The sequence below is a fragment of the Canis aureus genome, chromosome 15, assembly GCF_053574225.1.
Source record: "Canis aureus isolate CA01 chromosome 15, VMU_Caureus_v.1.0, whole genome shotgun sequence".
Lineage (NCBI taxonomy): Eukaryota > Metazoa > Chordata > Mammalia > Carnivora > Canidae > Canis > Canis aureus.
Genome location: NC_135625.1, coordinates 40,148,571 through 40,165,482, shown reverse-complemented (window position 1 = coordinate 40,165,482; position 16,912 = coordinate 40,148,571). Strand labels below are relative to the sequence as shown.

Here is a 16,912-nt window from a genome sequence, read left to right as displayed (position 1 = left end):
CTTTAACCAAACTATTGGCATCTGGGCCATTCAACTCAACAATAACTTATCTTGCTATAAAGATGCACCAAGATTTTTAGCAGCACAGTTGTGTGTGCTGTGTTCATCTCTCCAACTAAACCTTAAGCTTCCCGGTGGCAAAGACATCGCTGAATTCACCTCCCACGTGGTCCCCAGGACTCTCAACTGGGATGAGCACAAACATCACCAGTGGGAGGAGGCAGGCACAGATGAAGAGCGCAGACACTGGAGTCACACAGGCCTGGCACCAACTGCAGCTCTATACTTACCACCTGTGTGACCTCAAATGAAGGTGACCAACTTCCTGTGCCTTGCAGAGTACTTCCAGCAGGATAATGGTCCCTGAGTCCCAGGATTATTGAAAAGACTTACTGAGATAAAATACTCAAAGAATTCTGCACTCAGGAACCATAACCAACAGTTAATAATAACAGTAGTAGCAGTGGCAGTGGTGGTAAAGACAGGCTTCATAAACACCAATTACCCAAGTAGCTTCAATAGGCAAAGATCAGAGACGTGGGTTGAGAGAATCCAATGCTGCTTATGAGTGACTATTAACTAAAATGCCATAGCTGGCGTCTCCCTTTCCCTATAAAAGTAAAATGGTCAGTGACTAAATGTACATCCATGTCTTGCTCCTCAGGGAGAGACCAAAACCCCCCAGTTTGGGGGCAAGTGGGTGGCTCAGTGGTTGAGTGTCTGCCTTTGGCTCAAGGCATGTTCCTGGGGTCCTGGGATCGAGTCCTGCATCAGGCTCCACTTAGGGAGCCCGCTTCTCCCTCTGCCTATGTCTCTGCCAATCTCTCTCTCTCTCTAACTCTCTCTGTCATGAATAAATAAATACAGTCTTAAAAAAAAAAACAAAAAAAAAAACAGTTTGCTCTTGGGGATCATCACCAATCCATCTTCTCCTGACTCCTGGATTTGCCCACCTCTGCAGAGCTTTCACTCAATTGAGGCCCAAGAGAGCAGTGTCAAGCACTCTGCATTCATAAAGGCCTCCCTTCTGATGGACTCTCCAATTGGTCCTCTTTTAGTGTGTTCAATCATTCAGTGAGCACACACTTACTAAATGCTAGGCACTATAGATCAAAACCTAAGCCAGATGAGCACCCTACCCTCTGAGTGTCCTCTGGCCCCTCTTTCTTAATCAGAGACCACCTTCAAAAACTTTACTGCCTCCTAAGCAACATTAACATGATGGTCTCACTATCAGCAATAAAGGCAGGGAATCTGGAGTCAGATTGCCAGCTTTGGAATTCTGGCTCTGCCACCTTCTTATTATGTAACTGTGGGCAAATTCTTCCCCTCTCTGCCTCACCCACCTCACCTTTAGAATGAGGACAACAATACCTACCAATTAGACTTGTCAGAATGAAATGAAAACTCAACGAAGTCTTTAGAATAGTGCTTGCCACACAGTAATAAATGTTCACTAGTACTATTTTACAACTTATAAAAATATCCACTCTCAAATCTAGAGTGGCTATCTGGCCATTAACAACCAAGAGCTAAGCCAGCAATGGGAGTAAAATGTTCTGAACCATTGCTATGTCGCATCAGGACTCTGCTTTTTTAGGCATATGCCAAGCCAGCTGAAATCTCTGCTTCCAGGGAAAATGTAAAGACTCTCCACCAGTGGCCACAAGTTCTATCTGGTAACTCAAACTCAAAGAAGGCTCTAGTTCAAAGAGCATCCTGAAGCTGAGTCAGCAGGGAAGAGCAGGGAGCTGCCCTAGGCAGAGTGGGGACCTGTTGAAGAGGCTGACTCTAGAGATCCCAGTAAGGATGCCCACAGCAGAGCATTCAAGGTCAGTGCAGGTTCTGGAACCAAAGAACAGTCAAATCAGTGGGCAGGACACAAGGGAAATCCCAACATCTAGCAATATTTGAAATCTGAGATGGTGACAACGTGGACGGGGTATCTGTCACTGACAGCAAGACTCTTGGCCTGTGGTCCAGGATGTGAAGAAGGGTCCAGCTATCAGAGGAGGTAGCTGGCAACAGTTAGTCAGGATTCCCTAAGCAAGTGAATTTGGATTAAGAATAGTCCTAGCAGGAAGCATGGCAGTAAGCAGGTAAGTCAAGACAAAAATACTTTCAAATTACCCTAGCTAATATGACAGGTAAGTGGGAGAAGGTACACAAAGGGAGAAGAAGGGAAAGGAAATGATAAGACCCAGAGACCATAAGTCACTCGGGGCTCACCCCTGGCATGCCAAGTCTACTAGCAAGAAAGATTTGATCTCAAGCTCCTCCAACAGTGCTACTTCCTTTCACACTAGATTTGTTGACCCAGCTATGGGCACCTATACAGAGAGCAAAGGCAGAGAAAATTATAGAAGAAGAAGGCAAATCCAAGACCAAAACATTTTAAGAGGCAACCATTCCAGGCTAAGTCAAGGATGTCAGTGTCCATATGTAGGTTTCATGCTGCGGGCCTAGCACTTCAGATGAAACTAATCAACAGAAGGATTACCAGGGATGTGGGGTGACACATGGAGCACAGTCCTATTTAGGGTTAAGTCTTTCCTGGAGAAGGTGACTAGTGGTAGCTGACCTGAGCTATATCTGCATTTTTTCTCAGTCATCAGATGTCAAATGCTAAAGACCTCTAGAGGGTTAGTCCCTGGATAATGACCTAGAGACTCACAGGAATCTTTTTCCACTGCACATCCACCCACTAACACTCAGACTTTCCTCTTCCAGAGCCGGATCTCAGCCCCACACCCCTCCCTGCCACAACATGGCTATGACCCATGAACTGGACTTTCAGAGGCCAAGCTGGTCTTTGGGGCCTCAGTTCACCAAACTGCCCCAGGGCAGGGGGAAGGAAAGAGCCAACAGCACTCACAGCATCAGAAAAAAAAAAGAAAAAAAGATTTGAGACTTTTTCCCATACCAATGACAACTCCAGAGGTTCCCAGGCCCAGCAATAGGAAGTAGGAGGACCCGTCTTTGTGGCAGGTGACTGCCACAAAATCCTAGGCAAGTTCAACATGGATGGAACTGGAGGGTATTATGCTGAGTGACGTAAGTCAACCGGAGAAGAACAAACATTATATGGTCTCATTCATTTGAGGAATATAAAAAATAGTAAAAGAGAATAAAGGGGAAAGGAGAGAAAATGAGTGGGAAATATCAGAGAGGGTGATGGATCATGAGAGACTCCTAACTCTGGGAAACGAACAAGGGGTAGTGGAAAGGGAGTTGGGCAGAGGGACGGGGTGACTGGGTGACGGGCACTGAGGGAGGCTCTTGAGACGGGATGAGCACTGGGTGTTATGCTGTATGTTGGCAAACTGAACTCCAATAAAAAAAATTTTTTTGAAGCTAGGCAAGTCACCTAACTCTTGCCGTATCTTTGACGAAGTCAATTCCAATGTCTAAGACTCAGGTTCTCATCTGTAGCATGAAGAAGCAAAACTAGGTGACCACCAAAGTCACCTCCAACCCAGGATCCTAGGATCCCTCATGCAGGCGACCAAAGAAATCCAACATCTGTCCAGTTTAGGGAACCAGGCCACATTCTCTGCGAGGGAAGGGCCCCAGACTGGAAGAACAGGAGTAGCCACAAGGCCATGGCCATCACAAGGTTAGGCAAGGAAAGCAAGCCATGCCTTGGAGACCAGAACCAGCCTGGCCAGCCTCTACTGGACTTCTGCAGGTATGCAACTCCTGAGTGTAAGAAAAGATACCAGATCCCCCGAGTCAGGAGAGGTGAGCTTCCTTCTCCTCAAGCTACTACCTGGGACGGTCCCTCTGTGTATGTATGTGTTTGTTGTGGGGTTTTGCCCTCCTCGGTGACTACCAGTTTGATGCTGCCCACAAGAGATGAAGCCCTTGAGGCTAATCCCAGCTGCATTCCTCCCAGGCAATGATGGGCAACGAGCCATCCAGCCACCTTCCCAAGCAGCCTCTCACCTGGGGGTTGTCCATGTACCAGAGAAGGCAGTTGGCCTGGGTGTCCAGAATAAAGTACCTCCGAAGAAACTTGCCGCTGTTCTCATTCTCCTCGATGTCCAGAAACCCACAGATTCGGTTCTGTCGATCCACATAAGGCATTCCTAGGCTCTGCTCACATCACCCTGCATGGCAGGAGGAAGGAAGTGCTGATGAGGAGGGTGAAGCACACTCTGCCTCGAGACTGTAGGAACTTCACTTCTGGCTCGACTCACCTCTCTGAGAAGCTAGGCTATCTCTCTTACCAGCCCTCCCTCCCCAGAGCACCAAATGGTTTACCCAACCAGCCCCAGGGAAACCTCTATCAATTCTGTTCTATCAATTCTGCTCCATACACAGTCATCAAAATGCATTAGCAGGTACTCAACTAAGTCCTGAGGTGCAGAGCCTCAGGCAGCTTTACTTACAAAGAGGAAATAACCCTAGATCAAGGGCCTGGGTTCTTTTTTTTTTTTTTTTAAGATTTTATTTATTTTTTTCATGAGACACAGAGAGAGAGGCAGACACAGGCAGAGAGGGAAAAGCAGGCTCCATGTGGGGAGCCCAAGCAGGACTTGATCCCCAGACCCCAGGCACACCCCGAGCCAAAGGCAGATGCTAACCACTGAGCCCCCAGGCCTCCCAGGGGCCTGGGCTCTAACTCCAGTTTTAGCCTCTTAGAAAGTGTGTGACTGCAAACTACTTAATCTTTCTGTACCTCAGTTTCTGCACCTGTAAAATGGAGATCACAGTAGTGATCATACCTCCTAAGACTGGAGAGAATTAAGTGCCTTTCACACATTAAACATGTCATAAACACCAGGTATTATTATTGCCCTTCACAAAAGCCTTGTAAAGTAGGCTATAACCCAATTTTATACAAAAAGAAACTCAGAAAAGATTTAAGCTCCAACCCAAATACTTGCATAAAACTCTGCCAGGAATTCAGTCATAAGGAGCAAACCCTCCAGCTCCATGAAGGTACTAAGGAGCCAAAGCAAGAGGCTCTCGGGACTTGACAACAGGACCACATCCCTCAGCCCTAGCTTCACTGACTTCACTTTGCTGTGACCCAAAGGCCCCATGTGACAAAGGATAAGGGATTAGAAGAAGGCTACAACCAGTGAACACTTTCATGGACTCCAGCAGGGTCTCTGATGACAAGAGACAAGCTTCACCTTCAAGCCAGCCTCCTCTCGTGATTTCCCTCTGACTCTCTGAAGAGCCAAGCAAAGGGCAGGAGCTCTATTCTCCTCCCCAAGGCAGATGAGCACCTTCCACTAAGCAGTTGCACCCAACCTGGATGCACAACACAGTGCACAGGTGGTAACAAGGTCTCCCAAGAGTCGGAAAACACCACAGGACGTTCTGACTCTCAAGGACGGACACCACCCACTGCTGGCACCAGTTGGGCTTCAACAAGCAAAACCCACTATGACCCAAGTCCGCCAAGGCCCTAAGCAAAGCAGTGAGCTGGCTGGGCTGAGACCATGCATGCTCCACAATGCTAGGTCAGCAGGTAAGCTACCAAGATGCCACACCCATAGTCACCCAGGCCCATGGCAGGCCAGCCCCACATTCCCATGAGATTAGGCTCATTCGAAGGGTGGCGACTGGTGACACCGTCTGGTCTCTCCCACCCCCACAGAGGGCCTCACAGTGTGGAGAGGCTGCTGGGGGACGGGGGGAGTACGCCCCACCCCCACTGCGTGTGCACATTAGCGTGTGCACAATCACATGCACACACACATAATGATACCAGTGAGGAATGAATCCTTGATTGCAGATTAACATCAGGCCAGATTCCCAATGGGGACAGATGACAGTGAGAAGGGACGTGAGTCAAGGGACCCACCACCACTTGTTGAGTAATGATGGGGGACAGAAGAATACAGACGGCAGAGAACAGGACAAAGGTAAAACAACACAGCTTAAAGTAAGAACAAGAGAAGTAAAAGAGAAGGTGAGAAAAGGATAAAAAATGGGAAGAGGAGGTTTAAAAAGCTAGTAGAGGAGAAGGAAGTAGCAGCACAGGGAAGTGAAGGACAAGTGCACCGGACAGCGTCACAGCGGTCTCAGGGACCTGCAGCCAGACCCCTGCCTTCCTGAGCTAACTTTCCATCCCAGCTGCGGTCTCACAGCCAGGCAAGTGTGAGATCCAGAAAGGGGAAGGATGCGCTCGAGCCAGGAGTCAGGAACAAGCACTATGGGAGGCATCTCAAGTCTTCTAGCAGACACTAGGCCAACGACAGAAAGGCAGGAGGCCTGGCGTTGGCAGAGAAACAGCATACCCCTAAGAAAGGATGCAGTGTCCCCCTAGAGAATCAGGGGAAAACAGGAGTCCAAGGCAGAGAAGCTGGGATGTCCACGCACAGTCCCCTGCACGGCTGCCCAGGCAGGATGGGGGAATTCACCCGTTCCCTAGGAAAACGAGGCAAATTCCCTCAATGCCAATCTGGCTACAGAGGCAGAATTCCCAGAAGTTTCAGGACTGCTGCCACTCCTGGGACATCTCTGAGAGATAACATATCAACTGCAGTGGGACAATCATGCCAACTGTCTCTCCAGACCCAGCTGGTAAGCACAGCATCCAGCTTAATGCTGGCTTTCACATGTTCCCTGTTCAGCCCTACAGGACTAATCAGTGCCAGCCCTTTTCTGAGGTCATGGGCTAGAGAAGGCACTGTCTAGTCCTTCAACAGTCTGCTTTTATGGAGGGGGCTTCCATTCACACAGATCCATGGGTGGGAGAGAATCCTCACGTGTCCAAAGGAAGGATACCAAAAAGAATTCTGGTTCCTTCTCCTGACTGTGGTTCTAGTGCCAGGAAAAAAAAAAAAAAAAAAAAAAAAAAAAGTCTGCTCAGATGTCCTGGGAAGCAGCTGAGTCACGGAGCTCATCAAGAATGTGGGAGGTAGGGGAAAAGGATGGGCTGCAGGAGAACCAAATATCACACATAAAGGCTGTTATGCCTCGCCAACGCACACAGAAGCAACATACTCAAAAGATGGCACACCAAACACAAACCCGAGGCCCTAACCCCCAATGCTCTGTCCCTTCACTCTGACCCCACTTATACATCCCTTGTCAGGATAGAGGCTAAGGTTTGGTACTGGGAGCCTGCTGCTCCCGATCCCCCCAGCCCCATCTCTGCTCTTCAACCTGCCACCACCATCTCCCAAGTTTCCTGGCTCCTCCATTTTTTCCTGGGAAGGCCCCCCTAATATGGTGAACTCTGCTACCCCATGCCCAGCCCCAACAACTGGGCAATGAGGGGACAGGGAAGTGCTAATCATTGGTTCACAAGGGGAGAAAAACACTTGATGCACATATATATGCTATCACCCCAAATTCCCCCCACGAAGACCAAGGCAAAGCTTTGTGACATTCTTTCTACAGTCCTCCAATTATATAGTTTTAGCCTGTTTTCTGACTCTTTAAAATCACTTATTATCTTAAACTTCATCTTAATCCAAGTTCCTCAGTGTAAAACTATTGAGTGGAGGGTGACATTGGGTGCTTTACCCCAGGAACTGCTCCCATGTCCTAGGCCCCACACCCGGACTATGACTCTCCCCATCTCATGGGACAAGGAGTGCCAAGTGCTCTTGCTGCAGTGCAGCATCAGGTTCCGCTCTCCCAGACTAGCACCTTCACCTCTGCTCTAATAGCAGAATGAAACCTCCTAGCAAGGAGCTTCAGAGTCTTCACAATTCACTGGTGACAAAGAGTACAGAATATTTGTGCAGGAAAGGACCTTGGTCCACTCTACTCAGTACCCTCTTTCCAAAGTTTGCCAAACCCCTTTCGAATTTTCTATTCTTTAGTGCAAAAATCACAGTGTAACAATGCTGGAATTTTAAAAAATTCACTCCAGCCAATCATTTTCATATTTGCATGCTTTTTCATGCCCCTATCCACATAATTGGCCTTTTTAAATTTTTAAATTATATCATAAACATGTTCCATGTTGCTACATAGTCTTTATAATCATTGCTTTTAATGGTTGCATAACATTACTGAACTGCATTTACTATAATTTACTTAACCATTTTTCTATGATTAGACAGATTATATTCAGTTTTTCACTATTATAAATAATGTTATGAAAGTTCTTATTTTCATACTTTGTTTCTTCTTTTACATGGAAACAGTATACACAAATTCCAAGCAATAATATGACTAGATCATAAGTAATGATCTTTTACAATTCTTGAGATCTATTATAAAACTGCTTTCTTCTTTTTTTTTTTTTTTAGATTTGATTTATTTGCTTGAGGGAGGGGGAGAAAGAGCACAAGCAGGGGGAAGAGCAGAGGGAGAGAGGGAAGCAGGTTCCCTGCATGGGGTTCCACCTCAGGACCCCAGGATCAAGACCTAAACTGTCAAGAGATGCTTAACCAACTGAGCCACCCAGGCACCCCTAAAACTGCTTTCTAAAAATACTGTTTACATTGCAGTCAGTAATATATTGTTACCATCTCTATAATCTTATATACGTTAAATGTCCTCATTTTCAACTGTTGCTAGTTTTAAATATATAATGATGCCTAGTGAAGCTGAACATTTTTTTTACGTTTGCTTCCTGCTTCATCTTCCTTCCTGAACTTTGTAAAATGCAAACCAAATCATGTGCACATTCTCCCTCTCTCTCTCTCTCTCTCTCACACACACACACACACACACACACACACAATCAAACCAAACCAAACCAAAATATGTCCTCACACAATCCAAATAACTGAATAATGTATTTTAATGAAAAGTAAAATAGAAAAGAGGAAAGTTTTATGATTCAGATTTCTTCAGTTTATAAGTTTCTATGTTTGTACTACACTTGAAAACATGTTAAATATCTAATTTACGGTAAAAGTGAGACTTTGAGCAAAAAGTGAGTTTGCATGGATTTACCCACAGCTCAGTAACAGAAAATGGGTTAAATGTCTATTAAACCAAGATTCCTGGCCAACATTTGCCAGTTGACTGATGAAACTCATGAGAAGAGTCAAGGGCTTCTTCCCACCTTACGTTGAGGTGAAGGGCACTGGGGACATCTATCCAAAACATCTCCTCGACTGACCATTTTAATGTCTCAGGTTCCATTATTGGAGAAGACTTAACCCAAGAAAAAAAATAAATAAAACTGTCCCCTAGGAATTGAGGCAATTGACATCTTCATCAGGCTGATTAACATAGAAAAAACAACTGGGACCTGAAAGAAAAAGAACCTGCACCAACAGGAAACAAAGGCATGGGAGGGTCAAGAATATAAAAAGAAGATTGCTGCTTGAAACAAATGTTATCTACTTGAAAAGATGTCTTAGGATTCTTCTACACCCAGGACAGGTGCATGAACCTTTGTGGAAAGCAATTTGGCAATCTGTGGCAAGAGAGCTAAAAATGTTCATCCCATTGGACCAGTAATTCTACTTCTAGGATTTCAGCCAAGTAAATAAACTAAGATGCAAATAAAGATTAAAATTTTTAAAAAGGCAACTGCAGTAGAATTCATAATAACAAGTTGGAAGTGCCTTGAATGTCCCAATGATTAGGGGATAATTAAATAAATTATGGGACATTCACATAAGGAAATATTATACAATCAAACAACTGTGTTTTCAAAGAATTTTAAATGAATTAGGAAAAAACTCATCATAAGTTTTTTAAAGATACAATATGACTTATATTATGATCTTAATCCCTTAAGTATTGTTTTTGTATTTCTGTATTTGGATAGAAAAAGATTGATATATAGGCATCAAAATACTGACAGTTATTATCTATTAATTATGGGTGAATTTTATTTACTTCTGTATATTTTCTAAATTTTCCAAATGTTCTACAGGGCATGTGTGCTCCTTTATTCAGCAGGTGGGAAAGCTTTTTTAACTACACACACACTCTGACCCCAGTGTATAAATTTTGAAGCTGAGAATAAATTTGTCAAGTCTCCAGAGTCCACAAACAAGCAAAACCTTGCCTCAATTACAGCTCTCTTGGGACTTTTTGGTGTTTTAGTCTTTTTTTTTTTTTTTTTTTCTGAGTAAGCCCTACATCCAGCATGAGGCTTAAACTCACGACCCCAACATCAAGGGTTGCATGCTCCACCAACCAAGCCAGTCAGGCGCCCCAAAGTCTTAAACCTAATGAAGCACTATCCCACCCATCACAATTGCCCAAGAGCCAGGTACCTCTATCCAGAGGGCTTTGGCACTCTCCAATCTAGTTGGGTTTGGGTTTCATACTTCCTATTGCACCATCCTCTTAGACAGGCTCAGTCTTTCCCCTGCACGTTTGGTTCCTTGTTCTCTAGTCTTCATAAGAGGAGCCCCTGCCCTTTAAGTGAATTCAATATTCACACCCTCATCAATAACTATCTTCCTCTACTGTTACGGCGCCTAAGCCACACCATGCCTAGTGCTCTGGCTAAACTAAGCAGGAGCCCTGAGAAAGACCCTCAGTAGACCTTTCCTTCTTGAAACTTTGGAGATGGGGCTTGCATTTGTTAAATAAATGGCTGAACAGATGAATGAAAAGATGGATAAATAGATTTAGGCTTTAGAGTTATTACATCATTAAAGCTGTAGTTTGCTTTATTGGATGTCTTTTTAAAAAATTTTATATTTAAGTAATCTCTACACCCAACGTGGGGCTCAAACTCACAACCACAAGATCAAAAGTCACATGCTCCACCGAGTGAGCCAGCCAGGCACCCCTTGGATATCTTATTTTTAAGACTGCTCATGTAGTTTGGAGATACAGGAAAAAACAGAGTGAAATAAGAGAGATTCATCTGCTTGACCATTCTGATGCTTCTGAGGGAAATAAAATGGAAAGTGCTAACACAGACAAAGCCTCAAATGGTGTTGGCCCCATCATGAAACCATCCACTATAACCTCCAATGGTTCAAGTATGAAAAAAAAAAACATAAATTCATTTTATAAATTTGAAGATTTTTCTTTCATGTTACTTTATGTTGGCAGGACAGGAAATTTCAGGGATTTTGCTCCAGAAAAAGTCAGGAAGGTGTTTCTTGACATGTGGTGGGACGTACAGAACATCTCCTGTCTTGTTACCCTATGAGGGTGGGAGCTGGACACAGCAGAATCCATGGCGAGTGAGAGGGATACTAACAGGAAATTGCTAAACTTCAACAGGAGAAAGTTTATCGGGAAATGACATCAGAGGTCTCAGGGGACTGTAACTCCGCAGACAGGAACCGGGGTGTGGAGGTTCAGAGCAGTCACTCAGCTAGTGCTAGAATATGCACGGGCCATGTGAACAGACTTCACCTCTGTTTAAATCTGCAGCATACAGGAGTGTGTCGTGCGAGTTCCAACAATGCCAAGGGCCCAGGAAAAACCACAAAACACAAACATAGCTATTTCAAAACACATCATTGGGAGTGGACCAAAGATTATAACTTAGAAAGTGCGGGAGCAGTCTATCTCCTACTGTAACACTACCACTGCACTTTGACAGTGTCATAAGAACAAATTCCAAATCATCTTAAGGCAGGAGGATAATGTGAGAGAGAAGGGAATGCCCCAAGAACATGTTCCCAGTAAAAGCAGAATGAGAAATGCAAACATCTACAGCAACAGGGAAGAAAAGGTGCCCCTGTGACACAGACAGCCCAAACCCTACCAGACCCTAGAGCTTCGTGGGGAAGGAAAAGACCCTCAAGAAGGGATTTTCAAGGGGACAAATTTCAGGGAAAAGGCTGGAGAAACTGAACATTGATCTACCGCAAGAAGAATGCCAAAAGCAACAAAAATATTTTAAACTGTCATGACCTCTCTTAACAGCAGCTTCATGTATGGTCAGAGAAAATGTGGTAGTTGGAGCCAGTAGGAAACAAAGGTCTTCCCATGGCTCAAGGCTCCACCAGAGATCACAAGCACAGGGGGGCAACCACATCTGGTTTATAAATGAGCCTATAAAAACTGAGATCTCCAATTTTCAGACTTGTGGCAGTCCCCCCAGTTAGGAAACACAATGAGCACTGGGTTTCACTGCAGGGCTTCCTAACAGGAATCCAGAGCAATCACTTTCATTTAAAACTTTACCCAGTCTTTTGCAAAGTGCTGGGGGCAACTGTAAATGGCCAAAGTGTGTCTGTCAAAGGAGGAGATGGAGGAGATGTCGAAATGCTGGGTGCGGCAAAGAGGATGTGCAGGTGACAGCGACCAGTGTGAGTGTGTTCGTTAAAACTCTTGGAAGGAGAAGACCATAAGAAAGGGTGTGCTGACTTCAGCTCCGCAACAATGTGGGAGAGTGAAGTGAAAGAGCATGTGTTGTAGAGTCCGATAGACTCTACTGAACTCTTCTGGGCCTGTTTCCTGGGTTGCAAGAGGGAGGGAATCGCTTTATAGACTTCAAAGGTGGCTCTGAGAATTAAATGAAATAATGTGTGAAAAGTGCTTAACAGGAGTTCTGGTAAAGAGGAAGCACTGGGTAAACGTCGTTATGATGTGTGTGAAATGCCTCACAAGTACTATATGATTATCATTACTACTGCAAAGCTGCTCATTACAGGGCAGGCAGCTGCATGGCTGTCTCTACCCCTCAAATCTCAATAAGCAAATGTCAAAAGAAAGGCTAGAACACTAGGATCCCTCACCAGGAAAGGCACAAACTTCTTCTACTCTTCCCTCGACTCCAAGAACCATCATATTTTACATCTCTGAAATTCTCCAGGGGGGTTAAAAAAAAAAAAAAAAAAAAAAAAAACAGGGCACCTGGGTGGTTCCGTGGTTGTCATGATCCTGGGTCCTGGGATAGAGTCTCACATTGGGCTCCCCGCAGGGAGTCTGCTTCTCCCTCTGCCTGTGTCTCTGCCTCTCTGTGTCTCTCATGAATAAATAAATAAAATCTTTAACAAAACAAAACAAAAACAAGAGATCCACAGACTCCATCTTGGCCAGGCTATCCTGAAAGTTAACAGAACCCAGGCATGCAGGTCAGGCTCCAGGGAAAGGACTCAGGGGCTGCCTCCTGCTCCGCCCCCAAAAGCATCCCAATTGGGAGAGCCCCTTTGCAAGTGGATGGCCAAATTTAAGTCCTAGCTAATGGCACTGTGAATTCCAGCCTTTGTCCTTTAACTATAGTGCTTCTCAAGAGTATAAGGACAAGCAGACCTCACTTCCCACCCTCTTTATCTCAGCGGCCAGCCTCTGCGGCCAGAAAGGCACCCCACAGGCCCAAAGCTGAAGAAAGCCTTTTGCCCAACACCGGGCAGTGTCAGGAGCTCCTGCCTCAGCAGGGCTGCAACCTCCACAGTGAAAGAGCTCCATTCAGCTTTCAATCCTCTGCCTAAAAGAGATAAATTATAAAGCCTAAAAGGTTGGATGGGCTTAAAGGCAGGGGCCAGGAGATGCGAGAGCACAGCAACCCAAGATTTGGAACAAAAGTCAACGGAGTCTTCCAGCTATAGTCTGGCTCCACCAACCATAGGGCCCCTAAGAACAGGAAGGAAGGGACCCATCCCTCCCGCCTCTCAGCTGCCCTATCTCCCCACCCTGTCCAATTCCCTGGCTCAGTGATGGGCTACTACTGGGCAGGGCTAGGATTCTTCTCTCCCCATAGGCTGTCACACTATAATATTTGTTCTGTTTCCTTCCTTTCCAAAGCCTAACAGATTAGATTGCAGGAGTCCTATCCAGCTCACTAAGACAGTTGGAAAACTGAAAGTAAGGCAACCCAAACTGTTAAGGGTAGAAAGACATAAGTGGGGCAGTCCAATGTGCTAGCCCCGAGACCTTCTTTTCCAAGTCGTGGGCCTATATTGGCCACAATAAGTAGCGCCATAGTCACCTCCGTGAATCAGAAGGAGTATTTACTGCCCTGTGGCCCACAGCAAGATCTAACTTGAGGTACTTCAGCCTTTTAACGGGCATCGCCCACCTGTCCACCTGCCTCGTGAGGAAGACAGGAAATCAATGAAGTGCCAGCTGGATGCACACAATGAAGACCATGTTCCTGCCATTTGGGAGGACTTTCAGGAAACACCCAGAAAGCAAGCAGGAGAGCTGGTTGTTCAGGAGGATTTGACTGATAGAGCTAATGCTTCTCCCTTCCCACTTTTGCAGAATTTCTCCAAAACTAGGCACCAACCAAAACTTGCATGTCTTCAGGATTTATTTTAACCTTAGTAAAATACCGAGCTCAATACAGTTCAGCTCACTAGGATGACAAGACGGGACATGCAGGCCCTCCTTCCTTTTTAAAGAAAAGAGAAGAAAGCACCAACGAGGAAAGAGAAGGGCTTGCAAACTCTCTACCCAGGAGCAGGTGGTTTCCAAATTGATAACCAAGGTGATCACCCCTATCTGTGAGGTGAGCAAGGCTCCCATCAAGTCAACTACCTGAAATACCACCAGGGGCGCCACAGACACTTTGTAGAAAGTGGGGCTGACAAATAGGAGCCAAGATCTAAAGGCAACATCCAGAGGAAACCCTCATGCACCAACTTGGTGAACAGAATTTCTACAGGCTTGAGGTACTGCCACACTGCTCTTTTCCCTTCCATCCAACAGGTGCAAACAATTCGTGTACCTGCATTCATTCATTCAACAAACACCTGCTTACCATCTGGGAGATGTCATACATTGACCTGGCCATAATGTCTAGACTACAAGCTAGACTTTTGCTATGGCAAAAGTCATTGCGTTCAAGTGGTACACATAGAGAAGACAAATATCTGAAATGATGATGCTTTTTAACAAGCCTCCCCCTGGTTTCTCAAAGCACGCTGGATCTCTGTTTTAGCAATCCAATCCACTTTGTGTTCTAGGCACTTGTGTACAGCCTGTGTCTTCTCCGACTGTAAGCTAGCTCCCCGAAGACAGAGGCTGGACTTATTCATCTCTGCCTTTCATATCCTTATTATCCATTACATGTCAGCTGAATGCAACCATGAAACACAAAACAAACACTTCTATTCGCTCCAGACCTTCGGTTTCACTGTTTCTGAAGGCTTTGCCACCAGAGAAAAATGATGGAGCTCCAGAAAGGAGCAGAGAGGGGACTGGCTTAGATATATTAAGAACATGAGTACAGTTTTGGAACTTCAGCCCGAGGGCAACCACCATTCAGTGGGCTGAGGTGCCTCTAAGAGCCACAGCTGGCTTCCTGGTAGAATGCTTTCCCCTCCCTCTTTTCTGCTGTTTACTATCCTCTGGAAAACCCCATTTGGAGCCCTAAAGAAAGAAAAGAGGAGGAGCGGGAGAAGGAGTTCGAAGGGGAAGATTCAGCTAGAACCCAAACTCACCAAGAAGGAAGGAAACCTTAGGCGAAAGGCTGGCGGGGTGGGGTGGGGGGGGGGGGTGGTGCTGGCCTGGGGGAAGAGATGTGTGAGGCCCAAGTGGAGGTCGCCCGCCGCGCCTCCTCTCTCTGGAGGTGCCTGTACCTCTTCTTTTCATGCACCGCCCTCTTTTACCCCTTTCCTCCTTCTTTTTGAATTTTTTTTTCAATTTTTGGGGATTTTTTTGTTGTTGTTAATTTGATGAAGTAACAGTCTTCAAAACTAGAGCAGAAAAGGGAAGCGTGTAAGGTGAGGAAGAAGTTGGTGAGAGCGAGAGACCGTCAGCTCTCTCATGGGTGCTTTCCCAATAAAGCACCGAACCTGCGTTTTAGGGCAGTTTTTCTTCGTCACCCCCAGAGGCCGGAGTTGCAGGAGCCCCAGGGCCCGGGCGGGCCCCCAGGGGAAAGGGAGAGCTCTCCCTCCGGGAGCACTGCAGGCCTGTCCTGTTATAAGGTAACAGGGGAAGAGAAAACGCGGCTCCACGGCCCAATGCGAGCCGCGGGACTTGCCTGGGACGTGCTCCGCTCCGCTCCCTCCCGCAGCCCGGCGGACGCTGCGAGGCCGGTGCTCCGGCGCCAGAACCCGCAGAGAAGTTTCGCCGCTGCAAACGTGAGAAAATGCAGCTCAGCAGAACCCCCGCCCCCCTGCCCGCGGCCCCGCCCCCGCAGCCCGACCCCTGGCGGCCGCGACCTCCGCCACCCCGGACGCTCCGCGAGCCCGCGGCAAGGGCCGCCCGCCGGGACCGCCCGGGGGCTCCGGGAGGGGCTCCGGGAGGGGCTACGGGAGGCGCCCCGGGGGCTGCGGCCACCTTTCCCTTCGCTCCCCGCCCCGCCTGCGCGCCCTCGGCGCCCCCGCCCGGGCTCCCGGCCCCCGCGCGCCCTCCGCGCCCCGAGCCGCGGGGGCGCCCCACTTACCCAGCCGAGCGGCAGTCGGGGCTCGGGCAGGGTGGGTCACATGGGGGGGGCGCCCCCCGGCCGGCCGGGCCGTGGCTCCCGGGGCACTGCTGGATCTCGCTGCCCAACTCTCCGAGCCTCCCGCTCCTCTCGCTCTTCTCCCCTCACCCCCGCCCCTCCTTCTCTCTTGTCTCTCGGCCCTTTTTTCCGGGTTAATTACGTTTCGTATTAAAGCAAAACCCAGCCCCGGATGTGAGTACAATGCTCCGCGGAGCCCGCCGGGGGAGGAGAGGGGTGCCGGGGCGCCGCGGGGTGGGAGGGGGCGCGGCCGGGCGCCGCGGGCTGCGCGGAGGAGGCGGGGGCGGGGCTCCGGGGCGGGGGCGGGGGCGGGGCGGGGCGGCGGCGCAGGTGGGACCGGCGGCCGGGACCGCGCGCCCCAGGCAGCAGGTGGCCGCCGCCGGAAGGGGGCCCGGGCCGAGGGCATCCTCCCGCGAGGGAGGCTCCTTTCCAGGGCCCCACCCCGCGACCTCAGCGGGGCCTCCCTGGGACCGTGAGCCCGGAGGCTCTCCGGGGCCGCAGGCTGAAAAGGGGAGGGTTGGGGTCTGAAGAAGGAGTGATTCTCACGGGCTGTCGCGAATGTGCCAGAGGAGCCCACCGGCGCCGGACCTTTGAACGAGGGGTGGAGGGACTTTCTCAGAGTGTGACGACGCAGGACGCCTCTCCGGCCCTCCGAGCGGGAGGGTGCTCTGG

General features: G+C 47.9%; 1 protein-coding gene across 6 annotated transcripts in view; it reads right to left on the bottom strand.

Annotated features, from left to right (window-relative positions):
• Positions 1-16,912, bottom strand: part of PLEKHA2 (pleckstrin homology domain containing A2) — a 75,912-nt gene that overhangs the window by 44,470 nt on the left and 14,530 nt on the right. For 2 of the 6 annotated variants that reach the window (XM_077849237.1, XM_077849238.1), the window contains exons 1-3: positions 16,184-16,464; positions 15,779-15,870; positions 3,946-4,109 (exon numbers count right to left, since the gene is read on the bottom strand). In XM_077849237.1, the coding sequence (XP_077705363.1) occupies positions 3,946-4,086 (141 nt within the window). In that variant the 5' untranslated portion in view covers positions 4,087-4,109; positions 15,779-15,870; positions 16,184-16,464. Of the gene's footprint in view, positions 1-3,945; positions 4,110-15,778; positions 15,871-16,183; positions 16,465-16,786; positions 16,884-16,912 lie in introns of those variants that run through there. The other 4 variants (XM_077849234.1, XM_077849233.1, XM_077849235.1 and 1 more) reach the window with 4 other exon arrangements.